The 19283-nt window shown below is 64.6% G+C and overlaps 1 protein-coding gene across 4 annotated transcripts; it reads left to right on the forward strand.

Moving 5' to 3' along the window:
- The first annotated feature begins 276 nt into the window (after positions 1-276).
- Positions 277-16143, forward strand: CSRP1 (cysteine and glycine rich protein 1). 4 transcript variants are annotated; one of them, XM_054713044.1, is made up of 6 exons: positions 277-370; positions 6558-6676; positions 11308-11476; positions 12525-12654; positions 14472-14565; positions 14986-16143. In XM_054713044.1, the coding sequence occupies exons 2-6, from the start codon at positions 6565-6567 to the stop codon at positions 15060-15062; spliced, it is 582 nt and encodes a 193-aa protein (XP_054569019.1). In that variant the 5' UTR covers positions 277-370; positions 6558-6564; the 3' UTR covers positions 15063-16143. The 4 variants fall into 4 exon arrangements, with proteins under 4 accessions (XP_054569019.1, XP_054569018.1, XP_054569017.1 ...); XM_054713043.1 differs by lacking the exon at positions 277-370 and adding an exon at positions 6242-6265; XM_054713042.1 differs by lacking the exon at positions 277-370 and adding an exon at positions 6288-6358 and having other exon boundaries at positions 15755-16143.
- The last annotated feature ends 3140 nt before the right edge of the window (positions 16144-19283 follow it).

The following is a 19283-nucleotide window of genomic DNA, read 5'->3' on the forward strand; positions in this document are numbered from 1 at the left end:
GCCCCATTCCCTGGGGCCGCGAGTTCCTCAGGGTCTCAGATCACGTGCCCACCTTACCATCTGGCCGACGGGAGCCCCGTGGGAGGTTCTGAGCGCACAGTGGGTCCACGGGGCCGGCCGGAGCCGCGCCTCTCCGGTCCCACCCCACCCCCAGCCCTCCGCCTCCCCCCGGCCGCCCGGGTCGGGGAAAGGGGGGGCGCCCCGCGGGCCGGCGCCCTGACGTCAGCCCGCAGAGTGCTGAGTGCAGAGCCCACAGGTGGGCGGGGCCGGGACACGCCTTCCCGGGTCGGGACAAAACGGCGCGCGCGGGGCGCACGGGACACCCGCCGCGGAGCGCTTCCCGCAGAGCCGCCCGACCCGCCCGCCGCAGGTGAGTGCGCCCGGGGGCGCCCGGTCAGCGCATCGGCGGAGGGCGCCCCGGGCCGCGCGCCCCCGGGCCCAGCCGGCTCCCAGCGGGGGAACCCCGGCTCCTCCGCGGCGCCCCCCGCCCCGCGCTCCCGGGCGCCCCCGGGTCCTCCCCGCCGCCGGGAAAGTTGGAGGAAAGCGGCGCGGCCGGGCGCGGGCGCGGAGGGCGGAGCAGGGGCGGCGGTCAGCCCGGCGGCGGCGCTTCTCTTTCCGGGAGGCGCCGGGTCCCTCCCCGCCGGGGCTCCCACGTGCCCGCCCCCCGCTGGTCCCCCAGCTGCACAGCGGGCCATTTTGCGCGCCCCTGGCGCCCCTGGCACCGCGCGGGGGTTGGGGATGGGGTGGGGGGGGAGGCATCGGCGCTCCCCCCTCCCGCACCCTCCCCCCACCCCGGGCCTGGGAGAGCCTGCGGGCGAGTGCGGCCCGGGACTTGGGGTGCGTTTTCAGTCCCCAAAGAACCGGATGGAAGCGCAAGGCTCCCCCTCCACCACCCACGTCTCGGTGCGAATGGGGACGGTTTCGGAGCCCAAATCACCGCCACGGGTGCATGGGGGCCTCAGTCCTTGAAGGCTGGGGGGGCGGGGGGGCTGGTGTTGAGCTCAGTCACAGCGAGTTGCATATGTTACCCAACATTTACCCAGCATGCAGCGGATGCAGGTGTTTGTTTCGTTTTAAAATGTATTTTTATTGATTTCAGAGAGGAAGGGAGAGAGAGAGAGAGAGAGAGAGAGAGAGAGAGAGAGAGACATCCATGATGAGAGAGAACCATCGATCGGCTGCCTCCTGCACGCCCCACACTGGGGATCGAGCCCCAAACCCGGGCCTGTGCCCTGACCGGGAATCGAACCCTGACCCCCTGGTTCCTAGGTGGATGCTCAGCCACTGAGCCACACCGGCCGGCCGGGCAGGTGTTCTGTCTGCTCACAGGCGGGTGAATATTCTGAAGGTCCCTGTGCTGGCGTCATCGGCTCCGGCCCCCGGTCTAGCCCTGGGGCAGTGGGTGAGGCCAGGCCCTTCCCTGGAGCCCTGAGCCCTGACCCCTGACCGATGGGGTGGATGAAGGACAGGCCCCTCCCAGCCCAGAGGGCTAGCCTTGGGGTCCCGCGCCCGCTGGGCCGGAGCCGGAGAGGCACCCCGAGTCGGGGGAGAGTCGGGGGAGAGGTGGCGTGAAGGCGAACTGGCTGCTGCTCGACCCTGTGTGACCTCGGACAAGTGACTTCTCCCAGCTCCGTTCCCTTTGGGGGTGGAGCGCAGGGACTGGGACGAACTGGGGTCGGCCACTGTCTTCTCCCTGCCCCCCCTCCTAGCTGGGGTTTGGGGGGGGGAACGGTGAATGTGCTCAGCTTCCCCTGCTCTCACTCAGCCATCGTCAAACTCTCCCAGAGGATGGGGACTGACCCTTGGCCTCTGGGAGGGTGTGGGGCTGCGGGGTGGACAGGGAAGGAAGTGTGTGGGGCAGAGGGCGGGGTCCGGGCCAGAGGAGAGGGAGGGAGCCCTGTCCCTGCAGAGGGTCTGGGGGGGGGACGCAGGGAGAAGCTGAAGGGCAGACTCCCCCTCCCCAACCCGCTGGTCTGCCCTTCAGTAACCTGTGAGTGACAGCAGAGCCACCGCCCTGCCGCCCCCCCCCCGCCTGCCCCCCCCCCCCCCGTCTGCCCCGGCCCCTTCCTTCCTGGCCCCCCTGCTTTCTTTCTTAATTGCGAGCGTCTGCCTCGGGAGCCGGGGTTCCGGCCGGAGTGGCAGGCTCGGAGCCCTGTGCTGACCCTGCGTCGGGGATGGGTAAACATTGGGCCGTGAAAGGGGTGCGTGAGGGATGGGGTCGCCGTGGCTCGTGGCGGAGCGGGGACACGTGCACACCTCACAGACAGTCACCGGCCCCCGGCTTTCCCAGGAGCCGTAGTGAGCGCCAGGGGAGGGGAAACGGCATTTTTAAGAAGTAGATATGTTTTTATGGATCTCAGAGAGGAAGGGAGAGGGAGAGAGAGAGAAACATCCGTGATGAGAGAGAATCACGGATCCGCTGCCTCCTGCACGCCCCCTACTCGGGGATGGAGCCCACAACCCGGGGCATGTGCCCTGACCGGGAATCGAACCCTGACCTCCTGGTTCACAGGTCGACGCTCAACCCCTGACACACGACAGCCGGGCCCAGTGGGTACGTTTTCAGGTCTGATGAGTGTTTGAATGTGGGGGCAGGTTTGCAGGAAAAGAGTCTGCTTGAGGAAAGACACGCGCGCACACACACACACACACACACACACGCACGCACATACACACGGGAGCTGGTCGGGGGGAGGGCCGGGGTCCTGCTGACAGGAGCCTGCGGCTTCCAGTTGTCAGTCATCGCCATGGTGATGCCTGGCTGCAGACGCAGCTTCCCAGGAATCCGTCTGACGTCAGCGCCCAGGGATGCCCATGTATGGTAAAGCGTGTAAATACGGAGGCGGCCGTCCAGGCCCCGGCAATTCCAGAGCTTCCCCAGGAAGGCGGCCTGAGTCCTCCCCGCCTCCGGGGGCGTCGCAGCGGGGGCAGCCAGAGCCCGCCCGCCCCCGTTATCTGGGACGTCCACTGCAAACAACCTTTCTTATGTTCCATTTAATAAGAGAAGAGTGCTGACTTGTTTTACTTAATTTTTAACTTTTTTAACGTATGTTTGTATTGATTTCAGAGAGGAAGAGAGAGGGAGGGAGAGAGCGAGAGAAACATCCATGAGGAGAGAGAATCACGGATCGGCTGCCTCCTGCACGCCCCACCCTGGGGATCCAGCCCCCAACCTGGGCGTGTGCCCTGACCGGGAATCGAACCTTGACCTCCTGGTTCCTAGGTCGACGCTCCACCGCGGAGCCAGGCCGGCCGGGCGGGCGCTAACTTGTTTTTAAACATGAACGGAAGAGAAATCATGCAGGCCTTTCCGCACGGGGTCACCGATGGTTACCCCGCGACGCTGGATTCATTCCAGAGGAAAGCACCGACACTGGATCCGTGGATCCCTCCGGAGACGCACGAGGATACAGGGTTTCCCGGAAGGGTCTCGGAATTCTGAAACCGCAGGCCCCAGCGTCTGCCTCGGTCGACCCTCAGATTTCTGAGCTCCCGGGGGGAGGGGGGTGGGGAGAGGGGAGCAGAGCTGAGCGGTGCCAGGCGTTGGAGGGCCAGCAGGAGAGGAGGAGGCCCAGAGAGCCCCGCCTTTGTCACCCACAGTCCCACGAGGGCCCCGGGACATGGTCTTGGAGAGAAAACTCCACGCAGAGAGTGAGCGAGCTGAGCTGGGCGGCCCGGCTGAGCTGGGGGCCACGGGCCTGGGGTGGTGCTGGCTCCCTGATTAGGGTGGAGACTTGCGTTCAGGGCTCCGAAGCAATCCTGGTTGGTGAGCCCGGCCAGCGTGGCTCCGTGGTTGAGCTTTGACCCAGGAACCAGGAGGTCATGGTTCGATTCCCGGTCAAGGGCACATGCCCGGGTTGCAGGCTCGATCCCCAGTGTGGGGCGTGCAGGAGGCAGCCGGTCCGTGATCCTCTCGCACATCCCATGGATGTTTCTCCCTCCCTCTCCCTTCCTCTCTGAAACCAATACATAAAAGGAGAAAAGGAATCCTCGTGAGACGTGGGGTCGAGGTCTCCACGCCGGCCACGTGTCCCCTGCCAGCGACCATTCCTGTCCGGGGAGGTCTCTTCCTGGACTGGACGGTGCAGGCCCCGAGCCCTGAGCCCCGCCTCCTGCCTCCCTCCTCCCTCCCCTTGGCTGCCCTCCTGCCCCGGGGCCTGCGGGAAGGGCTGGATCCCGTGTACCTGGCCAGATACCACGGGGCTCAGGTGACGTGAGAGCACGCCCCTAGCTCAGCAAACACCTGGCAGGTCCCGACCGGACCGGACCGCGTGCGTGGGCGGGGACCGGGGCTCTGGCCAGGAGTCGCTCTGTGGCCCCAGGGCAGGTGAGCTGCTGGGCGGGGAGAGGCGGGGTTTTTCCACCGGACACAGAGCCACGGACGGAGCCGGGCGTTGCTTGACTGGTTGGACCAGAGGAGGGTCCGGGCACTTAAGGACCATTCACCTCTGAGATGGCTTATCTTTTTTTTTTTAATATATTTTATTGGTTTTTTATGGAGAAGAAGGGAGAGGGATAGAGAGTTAGAAACATCGATGAGAGAGAAACATCCATCAGCTGCCTCCTGCACACTCCCTATTGGGGATGTGCCCGCAGCCAAGGTACATGCCCTTGACCGGAATCGAACCTGGGACCCCTCAGTCCGCAGGCCGACGCTCTATCCACGGAGCCACACCGGTTTTGGCAGTTTATCTTTTTTAAAAAAATATTTTTATTGATGTCAGAGAGGAAGGGAGAGGGAGAGAGAGAGAGAGAAACCTCCATGAGGAGAGAGAATCATGGATCGGCTGCCTCCTGCACGCCCCACACTGGTGATCGAGCCCACCACCCAGGCGTGTGCCCTGACCGGGAATCGAACCCTGACCTTCTGGTCGACGCTCAACCTCTGAGCCACGACGGCCGGGCAGCAGCCCTGAACTCTCGCTGAACCAGGCAGCTGGTCCCTAGAGCCCCATGGCAGAGAGGGCGGGGTGAACTGGGGGGCCTGAGGGCAGTCCCCGGGGGTGAGGGAGCTCAGGCCCCAGGAGGGGTCCAAGGATGGTGCCGAGTCAGGTGCCGTCGGAGAAACCCAACCTGCGGGCGTGTGTGGGACGTGCGTCAGCCGTGGCCGGTCCAGACCTGGACGGGGAGGCTGGCCGCCCGCAGTGGTCAACAACCCGTCACAGCCGCACGGGAAGGGACGGCGACCCCAGCTCCAACCCCCCCCACCCCCACTTCATGCAGCGTCCCCCCCCCCCCCAGCTCTGCACAGGCCTGACCCACCACTTCCCCCGGCCAGGCCCTGCCCTGGGCACTGAAGGCCTGACTCAGCGATTCAGTCACCCGTGGTTGAGCATCGACTTAGGACCCAGGAGGTCACGGTTCGATTCCCGGTCTGGGCACACGCCCGGGTGGCGGGCTCGATCCCCAGTGGGGGGCGTGCAGGAGGCAGCCGATCCACGATTCTCTCTCATCATGGATGTGTCTGTCTCTCTCTCCCCCTCTCCCTTCCTCTCTGAAATCAGTATAAATATTAAAAAATAAATCAGCACTGACCGGTTTGGCTCAGTGGATAGAGCGTCGGCCTGCGGACTGAAGGGTCCCGGGTTCGATTCCGGTCAAGGGCATGTACCTTGGTTGCAGGCACATCCCCAGTGGGGGGCTTGCAGGAGGAGGCTGATCGATGTTTCTGACTCTCTATCCCTCTCCCTTCCTCTCTGTTAAAAAATCAATAAAATATATTTAATAAGAAAGAAAGAAATCACCAGTGGGTGAGGGGCAGTGACAGGCGATGGAGCTAGAAAGTGAGTGGAGGCTGTGCCGTGGGGGACGCTCAAAGGGAGCGGGGGGGGGGGGGGGACTTGGTTTTCTCGGGCACTAGGGAGCCACTGATGGTTGTAGAGCAGAGGCAGCCGTGGGGGGTGGAGGAGGACAGCGATTCCAGAAGCTGTGACCTAGGAATCCAGGGGGGGGCGATGCATTCGGTCATAAAGGAACTGGCTTCGACCATAAAGGGAGTTTGTTTTTTCCTTTTCTCCTTTTTTGTTGGTTTCTCTAAACTGAAAAATTCAGAGAGGGTTTGGCTGCGTTCTGGTGGCTTGGTGATGTCACCGCACACTGGGGTTTCTTTGTCTCTCGGCTCTGTGTTCCCAGCTGTCAGCCGCCGCCCGCCCGGGCCTGCCGGCCCCTCTCTGGGGACAACGGCCCAGAGTCCCTTGCTCCCCTGTCCTCACTGCAGGCGAGGGAGGAGGGGAGCTGCTTCCAGAAGTTTCTCTCAGAAGATCAGGTTCCGAGCCCCCACAGCTCCCTTCTTCTGTATCGATGCCCCAAAGACAGTGTATCCTGGCCCCTCCCCGAGCCAGGGGCCAGGGATGGTTCGGTGAAGGCCAGGCCACGCCTTGTGGCTGGAAGTCGGGGTCGCTAACCGAGAAAAAGGACCGCAGGCCGACGACGCTCTGTCCACGGAGCCGCGCCGGCCCGGGCTGGCCTGCTCTCCTCCTGCCTCTCCTGGGCCGGCCGTCTGACCCGGCGGCCTGCGTGCCCTCCCCCTGGGGGCTCATGGCCGTCTCTGTGCCCAGGTTCAGGATGCCCAACTGGGGAGGAGGCAAGAAGTGCGGCGTCTGCCAGAAGACCGTGTACTTTGCCGAGGAGGTGCAGTGCGAAGGCAGCAGCTTCCACAAATCCTGCTTCCTGTGCAGTGAGTAGACCTGGCCCGCGGTTGCCAAGGGGACGGGGGTGAGGGGGGGGGCACCCCAGGGCCGGGCCTGTCGGAGCCCCAGGGAGCTGGCCCCGCGTGGTATGTAAACAGCCTGACATTTGGCTGCAGCCCCGGCTGGGGGGGGGGGGTGGCGGGAGGCACTTAAGGGCCCTTTGTTCCCCGGAAGCCGCTGTCCAAGCCGACACAGGCCAGGGCCAGGGCCGGTGGGGGCGGCGGGCGGGCGCGGGCCGAGCGCCAGGCTGCGGAGACGCGGTGAGGGGAACTTTCCACTCGCTCCGTCCTTCCTCCCTCTGCCACCGTCCCGTGTCCCGGGAGAGGGAGGCGGGTTCGGCCGAAGCGTTCGCCGGCCTGCGGGTTAGCCCTGGCTGGGGGCCAGCCAGCCCTCACCTCGGTCACTCCCCTTCCTGCACCCACAGCCTGGGACAGGCCACGGGGAACCCCAGCTCCTGGGTCTCCGCGCCCGACAGCCCAGAGCAGGGCTCGCTGCCATCCCAGCCGGGACCGGGGGAGCAGGCGGCAGATGCCCAGGGACGAGGGGTGTGTTCCCAGCACCCAGGAGGTGACGTCGTGGGGAGGTGTCCCCAGTTCATTGTGATCAGAGCTGAGGATCTGGGTTTGAAGATGGGGCATCTTCCGCCGACACGGTGCCCTGGAAGGCGGGCAGAGGGGACGCTGGGATGGCCCCAGTTTCAGCCAGTTCTGTTGTCAGGGTTTATGTTGGGCTCCGTTTTGTTTTATTAAAATTCCAGAGGCCCGGTGCACGAAATTCGTGCACGGGTAGGGTCCCTAGGCCTGGCCGGTGATCTGATCGGGGCCTTCCAGCTGCCGGCTGGGGCCTGCCTTCGTTCTGCGCCGCCCCCTGGTGGTCAGCGCACATCATAGCGATCGATTGAACTACAGAGGGGACAATTTGCGTATTAGGCTTTTATATAGACAGATATTTTTATTGATGTCAGAGAGGAAGGGAAAGGGAGAGAGAGAGAAACGTCCATGATGAGAGAGAATCCTGGATCGGCTGCCTCCTGCACGCCCCCTGACCGGGAATTGAACCGAGACCTCCTGGTTCGTAGGTCGATGTTCAACTACTGAGCTACACCGGCCGGGCCGGGCCAGGACTCGGCTTTAATCTCTGTGTGGTGATGGGCAGGTTGCCCTGGGGACGGGGGTGGGGGGCTTCTCTCTGGCTGAGTTTTCTCGCTGTTTCCCGGGAGATAAGGATGCCGGGCTGTGGCTCGGGCAGTGAAGCGCCTAAAGGAAGAGTGAGTGTTCAGCAGGTGACCTCAGTGAGACGGGGTCACAGAGGAGACCCCGCAGGGGCCGAAGACCCAGCCCCCGGCCCTCCTCCCGTGTCACAGGAAGCACCCTTAGGAGAGTCTGGGGCATCTTCGTCCCAGGTGCCTTGCGATCCAGGGTGGGAACCAGTTGGGCCACCTGCTCGCCAGGCCTCTCCCTGCTGCCGGCTGGATCTGCAGGGCCCTGCCCCTGCCACAGCCCATGGGCGCCGCTCCCTGGTGGTCAGCACATGTCATAGCAATCGATTTGCATATTAGGCTTTTATATAGATAGATATTTGTATTGATTTCAGAGAGGAAGGGAAAGGGCGGGGTCTTAGCCCTGGTCCGCTTGCCGACAGCAGCATCTTGTTATCAGCAGCTCACGTCCCTGAGGAATGTTCAGGCCGCTGACTTTTTCAGGACGAATTAGAGGGTTTGGCCTTGGCCAGGATGAGGGTCCGGGCTGCTGGGGCCCGAGGGCCTCTGTGCTTTCGGATGTTGCTTCATCCCCGACCAGGAGGCCAGCTGTGGCCAATCCTCCCCTTCGTCAGGAATTCAGGGGCCACGGCATGAGGAGGTGTGGACGATTCGAAACAGTTGTACAAGTCAGGCCACGTGGCCCGGCCGGCGTGGCTCCGTGGTTGAGCGTTGACCTATGAGCCAGGAGGTCACGGTCCAATTCCCGGTCAGGGCACATGCCCAAGTGGCAGGCTCGATCCCCAGTGTGGGGCGTGCAGCAGGCAGCCGATCCATGATTCTCTCTCATCATGGATGTTTCTATCTCTCTCTCCCTCTCTTTCCTCTCTGAAGTCAATAAAAAATATATTAAAAGAAAAAAAAAGTCGCCCTAGCCGGTTTGGCTCAGTGGATAGAGCGTCGGCCTGCGGACTGAGGGGTCCCGGGTTCGATTCCGGTCAAGGGCATGTACCTTGGTGGTGGGCACATCCCCAGTGGGGGGTGTGCAGGAGGCGGCTGGTCGATGTTTCTCTCTCATCGATGTTTCTGGCTCTCTGTCCCTCCCCCTTCCTCTCTGTAAAAAATCAATAAATATATTAAAAATAAAAAAGTCAGGCGGCAGAGCAGGGCTGAAGGGGGTGTTGTGAAGCTCACAGCCCCGCGTGGGGAGCGGGCTCAGGTCCCTGGGGGCTCTGGGGTCGGAGCTCAGGAGGTGCCCGCCGGCGGGGTGGGGCGGGGCGGGGCTGGGTCCCGGTGCCCAGGACGGCCGCGGGCACGCAGCGGCCCGTTTGGAACGGAGAGGGTGTCGCTTTCCGTGGGCCCTGAAGAGCGTCCAGCTCGCGTTCAGGAATTCAGAGTAACCCTCGGAGTCACAGGACTTTTCCTTCTAAGGCAGAGAGCGGCCGCGGGGCTGGGGCCTCGGCCTGGGCCTGGCTGGCGTGCAGGGCCGTAGCTCCCGGCTGGCCAGGCCCGAGGGTGTCCCCAGAGCCCCCCTGACCACCGCGGTCCTGGCTCTGGGTTCGGCTCGGCGTGGCGCCTACATTCCCTTTCTGGGTCTGGGACGGACGACGGGAAGGCGGGATGAAGCGATAGACGGACTCGGGGAGCGTGGCCTTTGACCCGGGAGCAGGGACGGAGGGGGCCTGCGCCGCGCTCCCGTGGCCGCACACAGTAGGTGTGTCGCACACAGTAGGTGCGTAGGGCATGTGATCAGCTGGCGGGAATGCTCAGCTCCTCGGTGGGGGGGACCCGCTTCCTCGGCTCTTGTCCTGCGGCGTTCATTTGGTTCCAGGACATTCCTTAAGGATCGGGGTTCAGCCGTGCCCCACGGACTGCCCCCTCAAACCTGCGCGGAGGACAGAAAGCCCCGGAGCTGCCCTGCCTGTCCCCTCCCCCTCCGCCCTCCTCCCTCCTCCCTCCCAGGAGGTTTAAAGCTGGGCTCCTTGCAACCGGCCCCCCCTCTTGCCTTTAAAGGGCCAGCGTCCCCTCCCTCTGAGCCCCAGGTTTAGAGGCTCCAGACTAAATAAGGGCCCTCCTGTCCTGTCCTCGAGATCCCCGCCTCATTCCAGCGCTGGGGCAGCCCAAATACGGAGCTTCCCGCCGCCTCCCTGGGGCTTGGCTCCGGGACGCGGGGAACAGCGGGCCGAGGCCTCCAACATTCCCTTCTAGGGTGGAAGTCGGGACGCGCTTCCCGTAAGACCCAGAACGAACGGGGAATCCCAGGACCCGGGCCGCAGAGAGCAGAGAAGGGGGGTCTCTTCCCACGGGTCCCTCCGCCAGGCGCCCCGGGGGCTCAGCCAGAGGGGACCCAGGGCCTGCAGTCCGTCCTCCGGGGGCTCCCTGCCGGGCGGACTGAGCCCCGACTTCTAGATCCTCCTGACAACCGCCCGCCGTGCGGCTCTGCTCTGCCTGTCCTCCCCGGGCCCCGTGCTCTCCGCCTCCCACACGCACCTGCTCAGGGCCTCCCTCCCCACGCCCCACTCCTCCACCCCCGCCCCCATCAGCACCCCCAGGTGCTCCGCTCCCCAAAGTTTCTGCTGGCCCAGGTCAGGGAGGGGGAGCCCCTGCAACCTTTCCCACCTCAACACACAGCCCGGCCGGCGTGGTCAGGGTTCGATGCCCGGTCAGGGCACAGGCCCGGGTTGTGGGCTCGATCCCCAGTAGGGGGCGTGCAGGAGGCAGCCGGTCCATGATTCTCTCTCATCGTGGATGTTTCTCTCTCCCTCTCTCCCTTCCTCTCTGGAATCAATACAAATACACTTTAAAAAAGGAAATGTGGCCGTCACCGTTGTGGCTCAGTGGATGGAGCGTCGGCCTGCGGACTGAGGGGTCCCGGGTTCGATTCCGGTCAAGGGCATGTACCTTGGTTGCGGGCACATCCCCAGTAGAGGGTGTGCAGGAGGCAGCTGATCGATGTTTCTCTCTCTCATCGATGTTTCTAACTCTCTCTCCCTCTCTGTTTCTCTCTGTAAAAAAAAAAATCAATAAAAAATATATTTTTTAAAAAAAGGAAATGTGTTTCAAAAATAATAATAAATACTAAATTTCCCTTTGGGGCGCATTGCTTCACCTGCACCCCCTCCCCCCACGTAGACACGGATCGTCCCTCCTGGACCCCACTGCTGGGAGCCGGAAAGCCCCGCCCCTCCCTCCCTTCCTTCCTGTCTTTTTTCTCCTCTCCTGTCGGGACACGGGACACGGGACACGTGATCTCTTTCTCGTGGGCAGAGTGAAGGCCTCCCGGGCTCCCTGGGCTGCTGCCTCCTCCAGACCCCGCGTGCACGGGGAGGCGCGGGGGCTGGGGGCTGAGGGGGAGCCGCCGGGGCCTCACGCGCTGCGTTCCCCCCTCACCCCCCGTCCCCCGCCCCCCGCCCCCCGCAGTGGTCTGCAAGAAGAACCTGGACAGCACGACCGTGGCCGTGCACGGCGAGGAGATCTACTGCCGGTCCTGCTACGGCAAGAAGTACGGCCCCAAGGGCTACGGCTACGGGCAGGGCGCCGGCACGCTCAGCACCGACAAGGGGGAGTCGCTGGGCATCCGGCATGAGGAGTGAGTACCGAGCCCCCCAACCCCCCCCCCGCCGCCCCGCCGCCCCCCAGACACTCAGCCACGGCTGGTTCCACATCGACGGCTCCGAAGGCCTATTTCCGGGGTCTCCGTGGGGCCCCCGCTACATGCCAGGCCCATCGGAGGAGCTGGGGTCCCAGGGGAACTAGGCAGGCCGGGCGCCCCCCTATGTGGCCGGTTAGAGCTGGGAGGGAGGGCCCCCCCCCGGGATAACTGGGCCCCATGTCCCCCTTTTTTTAGAGGTGTGTATTTTTATGGATGTCAGAGAGGACGGGAGGTGGGGGAGAGTGAGAGAGAGAGAAACATTGATGTGAGAGAGAATCATGGATCGGCTGCCTCCTGCATGCCCCACACTGGGGACCGAGCCCGCAACCCGGGCATGTGCCCTGACCGGGAATCGAACCGTGACCTCCTGGTTCCTAGGTCGACGCTCCACCACGGAGCCACGCCGGCCGGGCCCCTGTTCATAGCTAAGAAAACGCAGCCCGATGTCAGTGACGGGACCGGGGTCCCCAGCCAGGGAGGGTCTGAGCCAGGCCGGCCTCTGCCATCTCTGTCCCTTGGTGTCTGGCACTAGGTCCCCGGCACCCAGTGACCCCTGACCCCTGACCTGCTGTCAGTGGTCCCGTCGGCAGTCACCCCGGCCGGCTCCTGGGCCCCGGGGGATGGACGGAAATGACGGGCGGGAGGGATGAGTTGCCACGTGCCAGCCAAGGTCGCGACCCGGCGGAAGTGATGGGTCCGCACGTTTGTCTGGAAACGGTCTGAAGGCGGACAGATGGCAGGCACGGGGCCGCGGCGTGGGGGGGTTCCAGCTGGTGACCAGGCGGCTGGGTGTCTCCAGGGAAACAGCACAGCCTTGTGGGGGCCCTGGGCGTCCCCATCGGGGACGTGGGAGCCGACCCAGGAGCTCCCCGTGGCCCTGGCCCTGTCACCGGCTCGGAGAGCTGCCCCTGCCCTCCCCGCGTGGGACGGAGGCGGGGCCGTGCCCACGCGATGCAGACCCCCCCCCTCGTCCTCCGTCCTGCAGGGCCCCCGGCCACAGGCCCACCACCAACCCCAACGCCTCCAAGTTCGCCCAGAAGATGGGGGGCTCCGAGCGCTGCCCCCGCTGCGGCCAGGCCGTCTACGCCGCGGAGAAGGTGATCGGTGCCGGGAAGGTAAGGGGGCCGCCCGGTCACGGGCGACGGGAGCGGAGGGCGGGCCCGTGACGCACCTTCCTGACACGTGGGTCCCGGGACTTGGCACGTCCGGCTGTCTCTTTTCTTTCTTTTCTTTTCCTTTTTAAAATATATTTTTTATTGATTTCAGAGAGGACGGGAGAGGGAGGGAGGGAGAGAAACATCCGTGATGACAGAGAGTCAGGATTGGCTGCCTCCTGCACACTGGGGATCGAGCCCACAACCCTGACCGGGAATCGAACCCTGACCTCCTGGGTCATAGGTCGACGCTCAACCCCTGAGCCACACCGCCCGCCCGGCCCTCCCTGACCTGGGCGAGAAAGAAACCTTGAGGAGCGGGAGCCTTTGGGGGTGCCGCTGGAGGTGGGGGGGGCCGAGGCCCTGGGCGGGGGGGGGGGTGGGGTGTGTTTGCAAGTGAGTCCTCCTCCTCCAGCCGGGGGAGCTCCGGGCAGGGCTCTGGGGAGGGGCTGGGGTCTGGGCCCCCCTCCCGTGTCCCCGTCCCTGGGAGGAGGAGGAGGCAGCGTGCAGAGGTCTCTGGCGGCCAGGAAATCCGAGCTGGTCAGTCTGCTTCCGCGCCTCCAGCCCAGGACGGGGCTGTGCTGAGGGAGGCCCTTTGCCCTTAAAAGGCCTGGTTCTGTCGGGCCTGGTGCCGCCTGCCTCTTGCAGGGCCGTCGGCACCTCCCCCCTGAGGCTGCGCAGCCGTTGCCGGTGGAGCTGGTCTCTGAGGGGCCTTCCTGCCCGAGCGGCTCCGTCCCGGCCAGGCTGCTCCCCTGGGCCCGGTGCGCCCCCCCTGCCCCCCCGGCCCCCCGAGCTCCTCTGTGGGCCTTCCCTGCCGAGTTCAGTGCACGTCACAGAGTCATACCAGACGCCACTGGCTCAGGGACCCTCTGGCCAGGCCAGCCCACCGGGAAAGCTGCCGGGGGGAGGGGTGGGGGAGAGAGGGACGGCCTTTGGGTGAACGAGGCACCTCACTCTAAAGCTCAGAGGCCGGGCCCTCACCGGTGTGGCTCAGTGGATAGAGCGTCGGCCTGCGGACTGAAGGGTCCCGGGTTCGATTCCGGTCAAGGGCATGTACCTTGGTGGCAGGCACATCCCCAGTGGGGGGCGTGCAGGAGGCAGCTGATGGATGTTTCTCTCTCATCGATGTTTCTAACTCTCCATCCCTCTCCCTTCCTCTCTGTAAAAATCAGTAAAATATATTTTTAAAAAATAAACAAAGCTCAGAGGCCGGGCTGCCCCCGGAGAGACCCCCGGAGAGACCGCGAGACAAAGCTCTCCTGACCAGGCGGCCCCCACAGACCTGGTTCTCAGGGTCATCCCGCCCGGTGGGCAGAGCGGCCCCGGAGGAGGCAGTGGCTGAGGCCGTGCAGCGGGTCAGGGCAGGGCCTGGGCAAGCCCGTGTCCACCCCGCTGACCCCACGGGTCTGGAGGAGGCGCGACCCCCTGCACTGTCACCAGCGTGGGGGAGGGGCACAGAGAGGGGGAGGGGCACGCGACAGGGCCCTGGCCTGCAGGAGACCCGAGACCCTGCTCATCCGGGTTGGGGTCCGCTCCCTGGGCCGTGACCCCACCCCCCGGCCTTCCCTTCGTGGGTCAGCTGGTGCCACTGACCGTCCGGCACGTGAGATGCCGTGAGCTCCCCGGCTGCACCTCCGCTGCCCGGCCCCGGGGCGCCTCCTCCCGCAGCCCTGGCTGAGCAGATTCCTGCCTCATTACATTGGGGCTGGGGCTGGGGCTCGGGACGGGGGCGCCCTAGTCCCCGGGGCAGCATTCACGGGGGCTCCCTTCCCCCGCAGTCCTGGCACAAGTCCTGCTTCCGCTGTGCCAAGTGCGGCAAAGGCCTGGAGTCCACCACGCTGGCCGACAAGGACGGCGAGATTTACTGCAAAGGTGGGTGTGGCCTCGCGCCCAGGCCCGGAGGCCCGGGGGGGGGGGGGGCAGGGGCTGGGCGGCCATGCCCTGGCCCAGGGTAAACCAAGCCCTGGCCGTGGGGTCAGGCCCCGAGCATCTCGTAGCCGCCGCGGCCGCGGCACCTTACACAGGGGACAGGGGACAGCCCAGAGGGAGGCCCGGCCAGCGCCACGGGGCACATGGCCTGGGCGGGCAGAGCGGTGCCGGGCCCTGGTCCCGGGCTGTCCCCGCCGACAGCTCTGTCCTCCCTGTTGAGAGGGGTGGACAGGGGGGGGCCGGGACCCTCCTCGCTGTGGGGCTGGGGGTGGGGGCTGCAGAAGTGGGGGTGCAGGGACGTCACGCCGCAGGGCCCGGCGGGCGCCCGGGGTGGTGTGTCTCCACGGGGTCTCTCCTCTGCAGGATGCTACGCCAAGAACTTCGGGCCCAAGGGCTTTGGCTTCGGGCAGGGAGCGGGCGCCTTGGTCCACTCGGAGTGAGGCCGCCTGCCCCCCCGCCCCCCCACCACCACCACGTGCCATCTCCACCACCCCCTCCCCGCAGCCTCGGCCACCCCCCGGACGCCTCTCCTCAGCCCTGCCCACGCTCGTCACCAGGGACCGGAACTTGGTGTCTGGGCCCCTCTGGTTTGGGGTCAGCCTGAGGGCCCCCCTCAGGGGTGCCCCCTGCCTGGGGTCTGCCCCGTCACCGGCGGGGGAGTCTCCTCGGATTTCGTCTCCCACACCCGCCCGCAGGCCTCCGTCCTCAGCCTCCTCGGCTGAGCGTCCACCACCATCTGAGCCCCCGTCTCGGGGCGCAGAGGGGAGGCTGTGGGTTCCCGACCCCAGAGCTTCTCCTCTGCGAGAAAGGGGGTGTCCCTCAGAACAGGCCTGGGGGGTCCCCCCAGCTCAGGAGTCACCGGAGCGGGGGAGGGGACAGAGAGGCATGAGACAGGGACCTGGCCCACAGGAGACCCCTGCTCCCCTAGGCCGTGACCTTGAGGCCGTGACCTTGGAGGCGGTGACCTTGAGGCCATGACCTTTGAGACGGTGGGGAATTGGTGTCCTTCCCCGTGGGGTGGGAGGACACCCAGGTCTGAGAACCCCAGAGTCCGCATATGGTCTGACCTCCCCAGCTCCCGGTCTGATGGGGGTCCCCATGAAACACCCCGATACCCACCCCTGTTTATCAGAGGCCCAGCTCTGAGGGGAGACGGCTCCGCCCCTGACCCGGGGTCCCGAGGCTGCGGCGACAGCGGCCCCCGCTCCACACACACCCAGCCCCGTGCCCTGCTGCCACGCCGCTCAGCCCTCAGACACGGAGGCACGCCGTCCGGACACCCCTCCCCGCTGCACCCGGAGCTCAGGACCCTCCTGCCCACCCCTCCCCGGGGCCTTCTCTGGCCCCGTCACCCCTCCCTTCCAGGCCCCCAGGTCAGAGCAGCAGGAGGGGGAGAGGGTGGCCTCGACGCTCCCAGGGACAGGAAGGGGGCTAGGGGATGGAGCTGGGCCTGGAGGGCTGCGGGCCTGGGCTGTGTTCAAGCTGACCCCTCACTTGGTCAATAAAAGCCATCAGAACGGAGCTCCGGTGTCAGGTTCCACGTCACGCCGTCACGCCGCTGCCGGGGGAGGGGGGGCGGTGGGGGGGGTCAGGAGGGAGGTGACTGGAGGCTCCGTGAGCAGGAGGAGCGGGAGGTCTGGGGATGGAGGGGTTTGTCTTTGCATTACAGCAGGAAGCGGTTCTCACCGAACCGAACCCCACATCTGGGCGTGGCACTGGGTGGACTTTTTAAAAATATATATTTTATTGATTATTTGCAGAGAGGAAGGGAGAGGGATAGAGAGATAGAAAGATCGATGAGAGAGAAACATCCATCAGCTGCCTCCTGCACGCCCCCTACTGGGGATGTGCCCGCAACCAAGGTCCATGCCCTTGACCGGAATCGAACCCGGGACCCTTTCAGTCCGCAGGCCGACGCTCTATCCACTGAGCCAAACTGGTTAGGGCAGGACTTTTTTTTTTTTTTTTTAATATATTTTTATTGATTTCAAAGAGGGAGGAGAGAGAGAGACACACATCAATGATGAGAGAGAGTCATGGACTGGCTGCCTCCTGCACGCCCCCTCCTGGGGATCGAGCCCGCAACCCCGGCCTGTGCCCTGGCTGGGAATTGAACCGTGACCTCCTGGTTCATGGGTTGATGCTCAGCCACTCAAGCTGGGCAAGGCCTTTGGGATTTGAGGGGCTCAGCGAGGCCCCCATACGTCTCCGGGGTTGAAAGGGAGGAAGTTCCCAGTGTGAGAGGGGAACTGGGCCATGGGAACTTCCCTGTGAAATCGGGAGCTCGCGCACCCGCCCGGGGGTGGGAGGGAGGGCCTGGCCCACGCCCAGCACGGCCAGGGCCCTGCCTTCCTCCGTGCACCCGGCTCCAGTAACACCCTGCGGACGGACGGCCTATAACCAACAAATTTATTCCTCACGGCCCGGCCGGCCTGGGTCCGTGCTTGAGCATCGACCTAGGAACCAGGAGGGCACAGGGTTCGATTCCCGGTCAGGGCACATGCTCAGGTTGCGGGCTTGATCCCCAGTAGGGGGCGTGCAGGAGGCAGCTGATCCATGATGCTCATCATTCATGTTTCTCTCTCTCCCTACCTCTCTGACATCAATGAAAATATATTAAATTTAAACAAAACAATGAACAGCCCTACCTAGCTGGTTTGGCTCAGTGGATAGAGCGTCGGCCTGCGGACTGAAGTGTCCTGGGTTCGATTCCGGTCAAGGGCACATGCCTGGGTTGCGGGCTCCATCCCCAGTAGGGGGCGTGCAAGAGGCAGCCAATCAATGATTCTCTCTCATCATTGATGTTTCTCTCTCCTGCCTTCCTTTCTGAAATCAATAAAAATATATTTAAAAACAACAACAACAACAAAAATAAAACAAGGAGCAGATGCTTTGCTAAGTAATAGCAACAAGCCTCCTGAACATCACGGCCCGGTGACCAGTTCCAGCCTTGGGCCTGGCAGACCCCCTCCCTGACCCTGGGACAGGGACCTAACCCTGTGTGGGACCAATCAATAGGGCGGGACTGGAGGCCCGAGCCAGGTGACAGGTGACGTAGCTGGGGCGGCTCAGAGGGGCCTGCCGTCCAGCTGAGTCCCAGGAAGGGCAAGGTCTCCGGGTCCAGCCCAGGCTGTGGCCCACGGAGTCTCCAGAAGGGTTTGTGCTGGAGAGGAGGGATGGGTGGATGGGTGGATGGAGGGATGGATGGATGGATGGATGGATGATTGGGTGGATGGATGGATGGATGTGGGTGGAGGGATGGATGGATGGATGGATGGATGGATGGATGGATGGATGGATGGATGGATGGAGGGATGGATGGATGGATGGATGATTGGGTGGGTGGGTGGGTGGATGGGTGGATGGGTGGATGGATGGGTGGAGGGATGGATGGGTGGGTGGGTGGAGGGATGGATGGATGGATGGATGGATGGGTGGGTGGAGGGATGGATGGATGGATGGATGGCTCCCCACACACACCTGCATCCTCTTCTGCTCTGGGGGAGGCCCACAGGAGAGGCCCGAATGGGGGTTTGGGGCCCAAAATTGAGGACATGCTGCCCTCTGCTGGCTGCTTGGGCAGGTCTCTGCACCCCGACAGTAGGCCAATCCTCCTGCCTCTCTCGCCTTCCTGAGCAGCCCCATTGTATGGGGGGGGCCTGGACGCACCCCCTTGGAGTGAACCCCTGACCCCTGAAGCCCCCCAGCGCAGTGTAGTGGGGAGGGGGTCGGCGAGCGGGAGGGCTGGAGAGAGGGGACGGCACCTGGGGGCGTGGCACCTTGCAGGGAGCAGGGCCCGCCGCCAGGTGGCGCTGTGGCGTCGGAGCTGGAGGCCGGCGCCCAGTCCGCACATCCCTCCCCCGCCCCCTGGGCCCTGCGGGCGGGGCTCCCTGCAATCCCAGGTGATGGCTGCGCCCCGGAGGGGCAAGGGTCGTGGTGTCCATTCAGGCATTGCTCTCCTCGGTTCCTCGCATCTCTGAGCTGGGTGCCAGGGGCGCACCCAGGGGTGCAGGGCGGCAGGCGGGCGCGATGGGGCAGAGCTGCCGCCTGGTGGGAGGCCCCGTTCAGGAAGCCTCCCTCCTCCCAGAGCCCTCGCCACCTGTGGGGCACCTGGGGCGGAGGACAGAGACGGAGGAGCCAGCGGAGGGGTGAGGCCGGGAGGAGGGAGGGGGGGACGGGGTGAGCCGCTGTTAAGTGTGGGAGCAATGAATCCCCCAACAGGGCGCGGAAGTCCTGTGGGAGGGACCCACACCTGGATCAGGTGAGGGGGTGGCCGTGAGCCCGGCAGGGGAAGAACCCCCAGGATAAACTGCGGGAGGGGGCCCTGCCTCCCGCCACCCTGGTCCCAACCCCAAACCCCTCTCCCCTCCCCCCACCCCACCCCCAATTACGAGAATCACTTGTGGAGCCTTTTTTTAAAAATATATATATTTCTTTATTGATTTCAGAGAGGAAGGGAGAGAGAGAGAGACAGATAGAAATATCAATGATTAGAGAGAATCACTGATCGGCTGCCTCCTGCACGCCCCCTACTGGGGATGCAGCCTGCAACCCGGGCATGTGCCCTGACCGGGAATTGAACCCGGGACCCTTCCGTCCGCAGGCCCATGCTCTATCCACTGAGCCACAATATATTAAAAAGGGCTTTGTGGAGCCTTTTT

This window comes from Eptesicus fuscus, chromosome 24 (assembly GCF_027574615.1).
Source record: "Eptesicus fuscus isolate TK198812 chromosome 24, DD_ASM_mEF_20220401, whole genome shotgun sequence".
Classification (NCBI taxonomy): domain Eukaryota; kingdom Metazoa; phylum Chordata; class Mammalia; order Chiroptera; family Vespertilionidae; genus Eptesicus; species Eptesicus fuscus.

What these genes read in the sequence shown, in the direction of transcription:
- CSRP1 (XM_054713041.1), top strand. An exon ending in CAAATCCTGCTTCCTGTGCA is followed by an intron (nt 6,677 to 11,307) that starts GTGAGTAGACCT and finishes CGCCCCCCGCAG; the next exon opens with TGGTCTGCAAGAAGAACCTG. An exon ending in AGGTGATCGGTGCCGGGAAG is followed by an intron (nt 12,655 to 14,471) that starts GTAAGGGGGCCG and finishes CTTCCCCCGCAG; the next exon opens with TCCTGGCACAAGTCCTGCTT.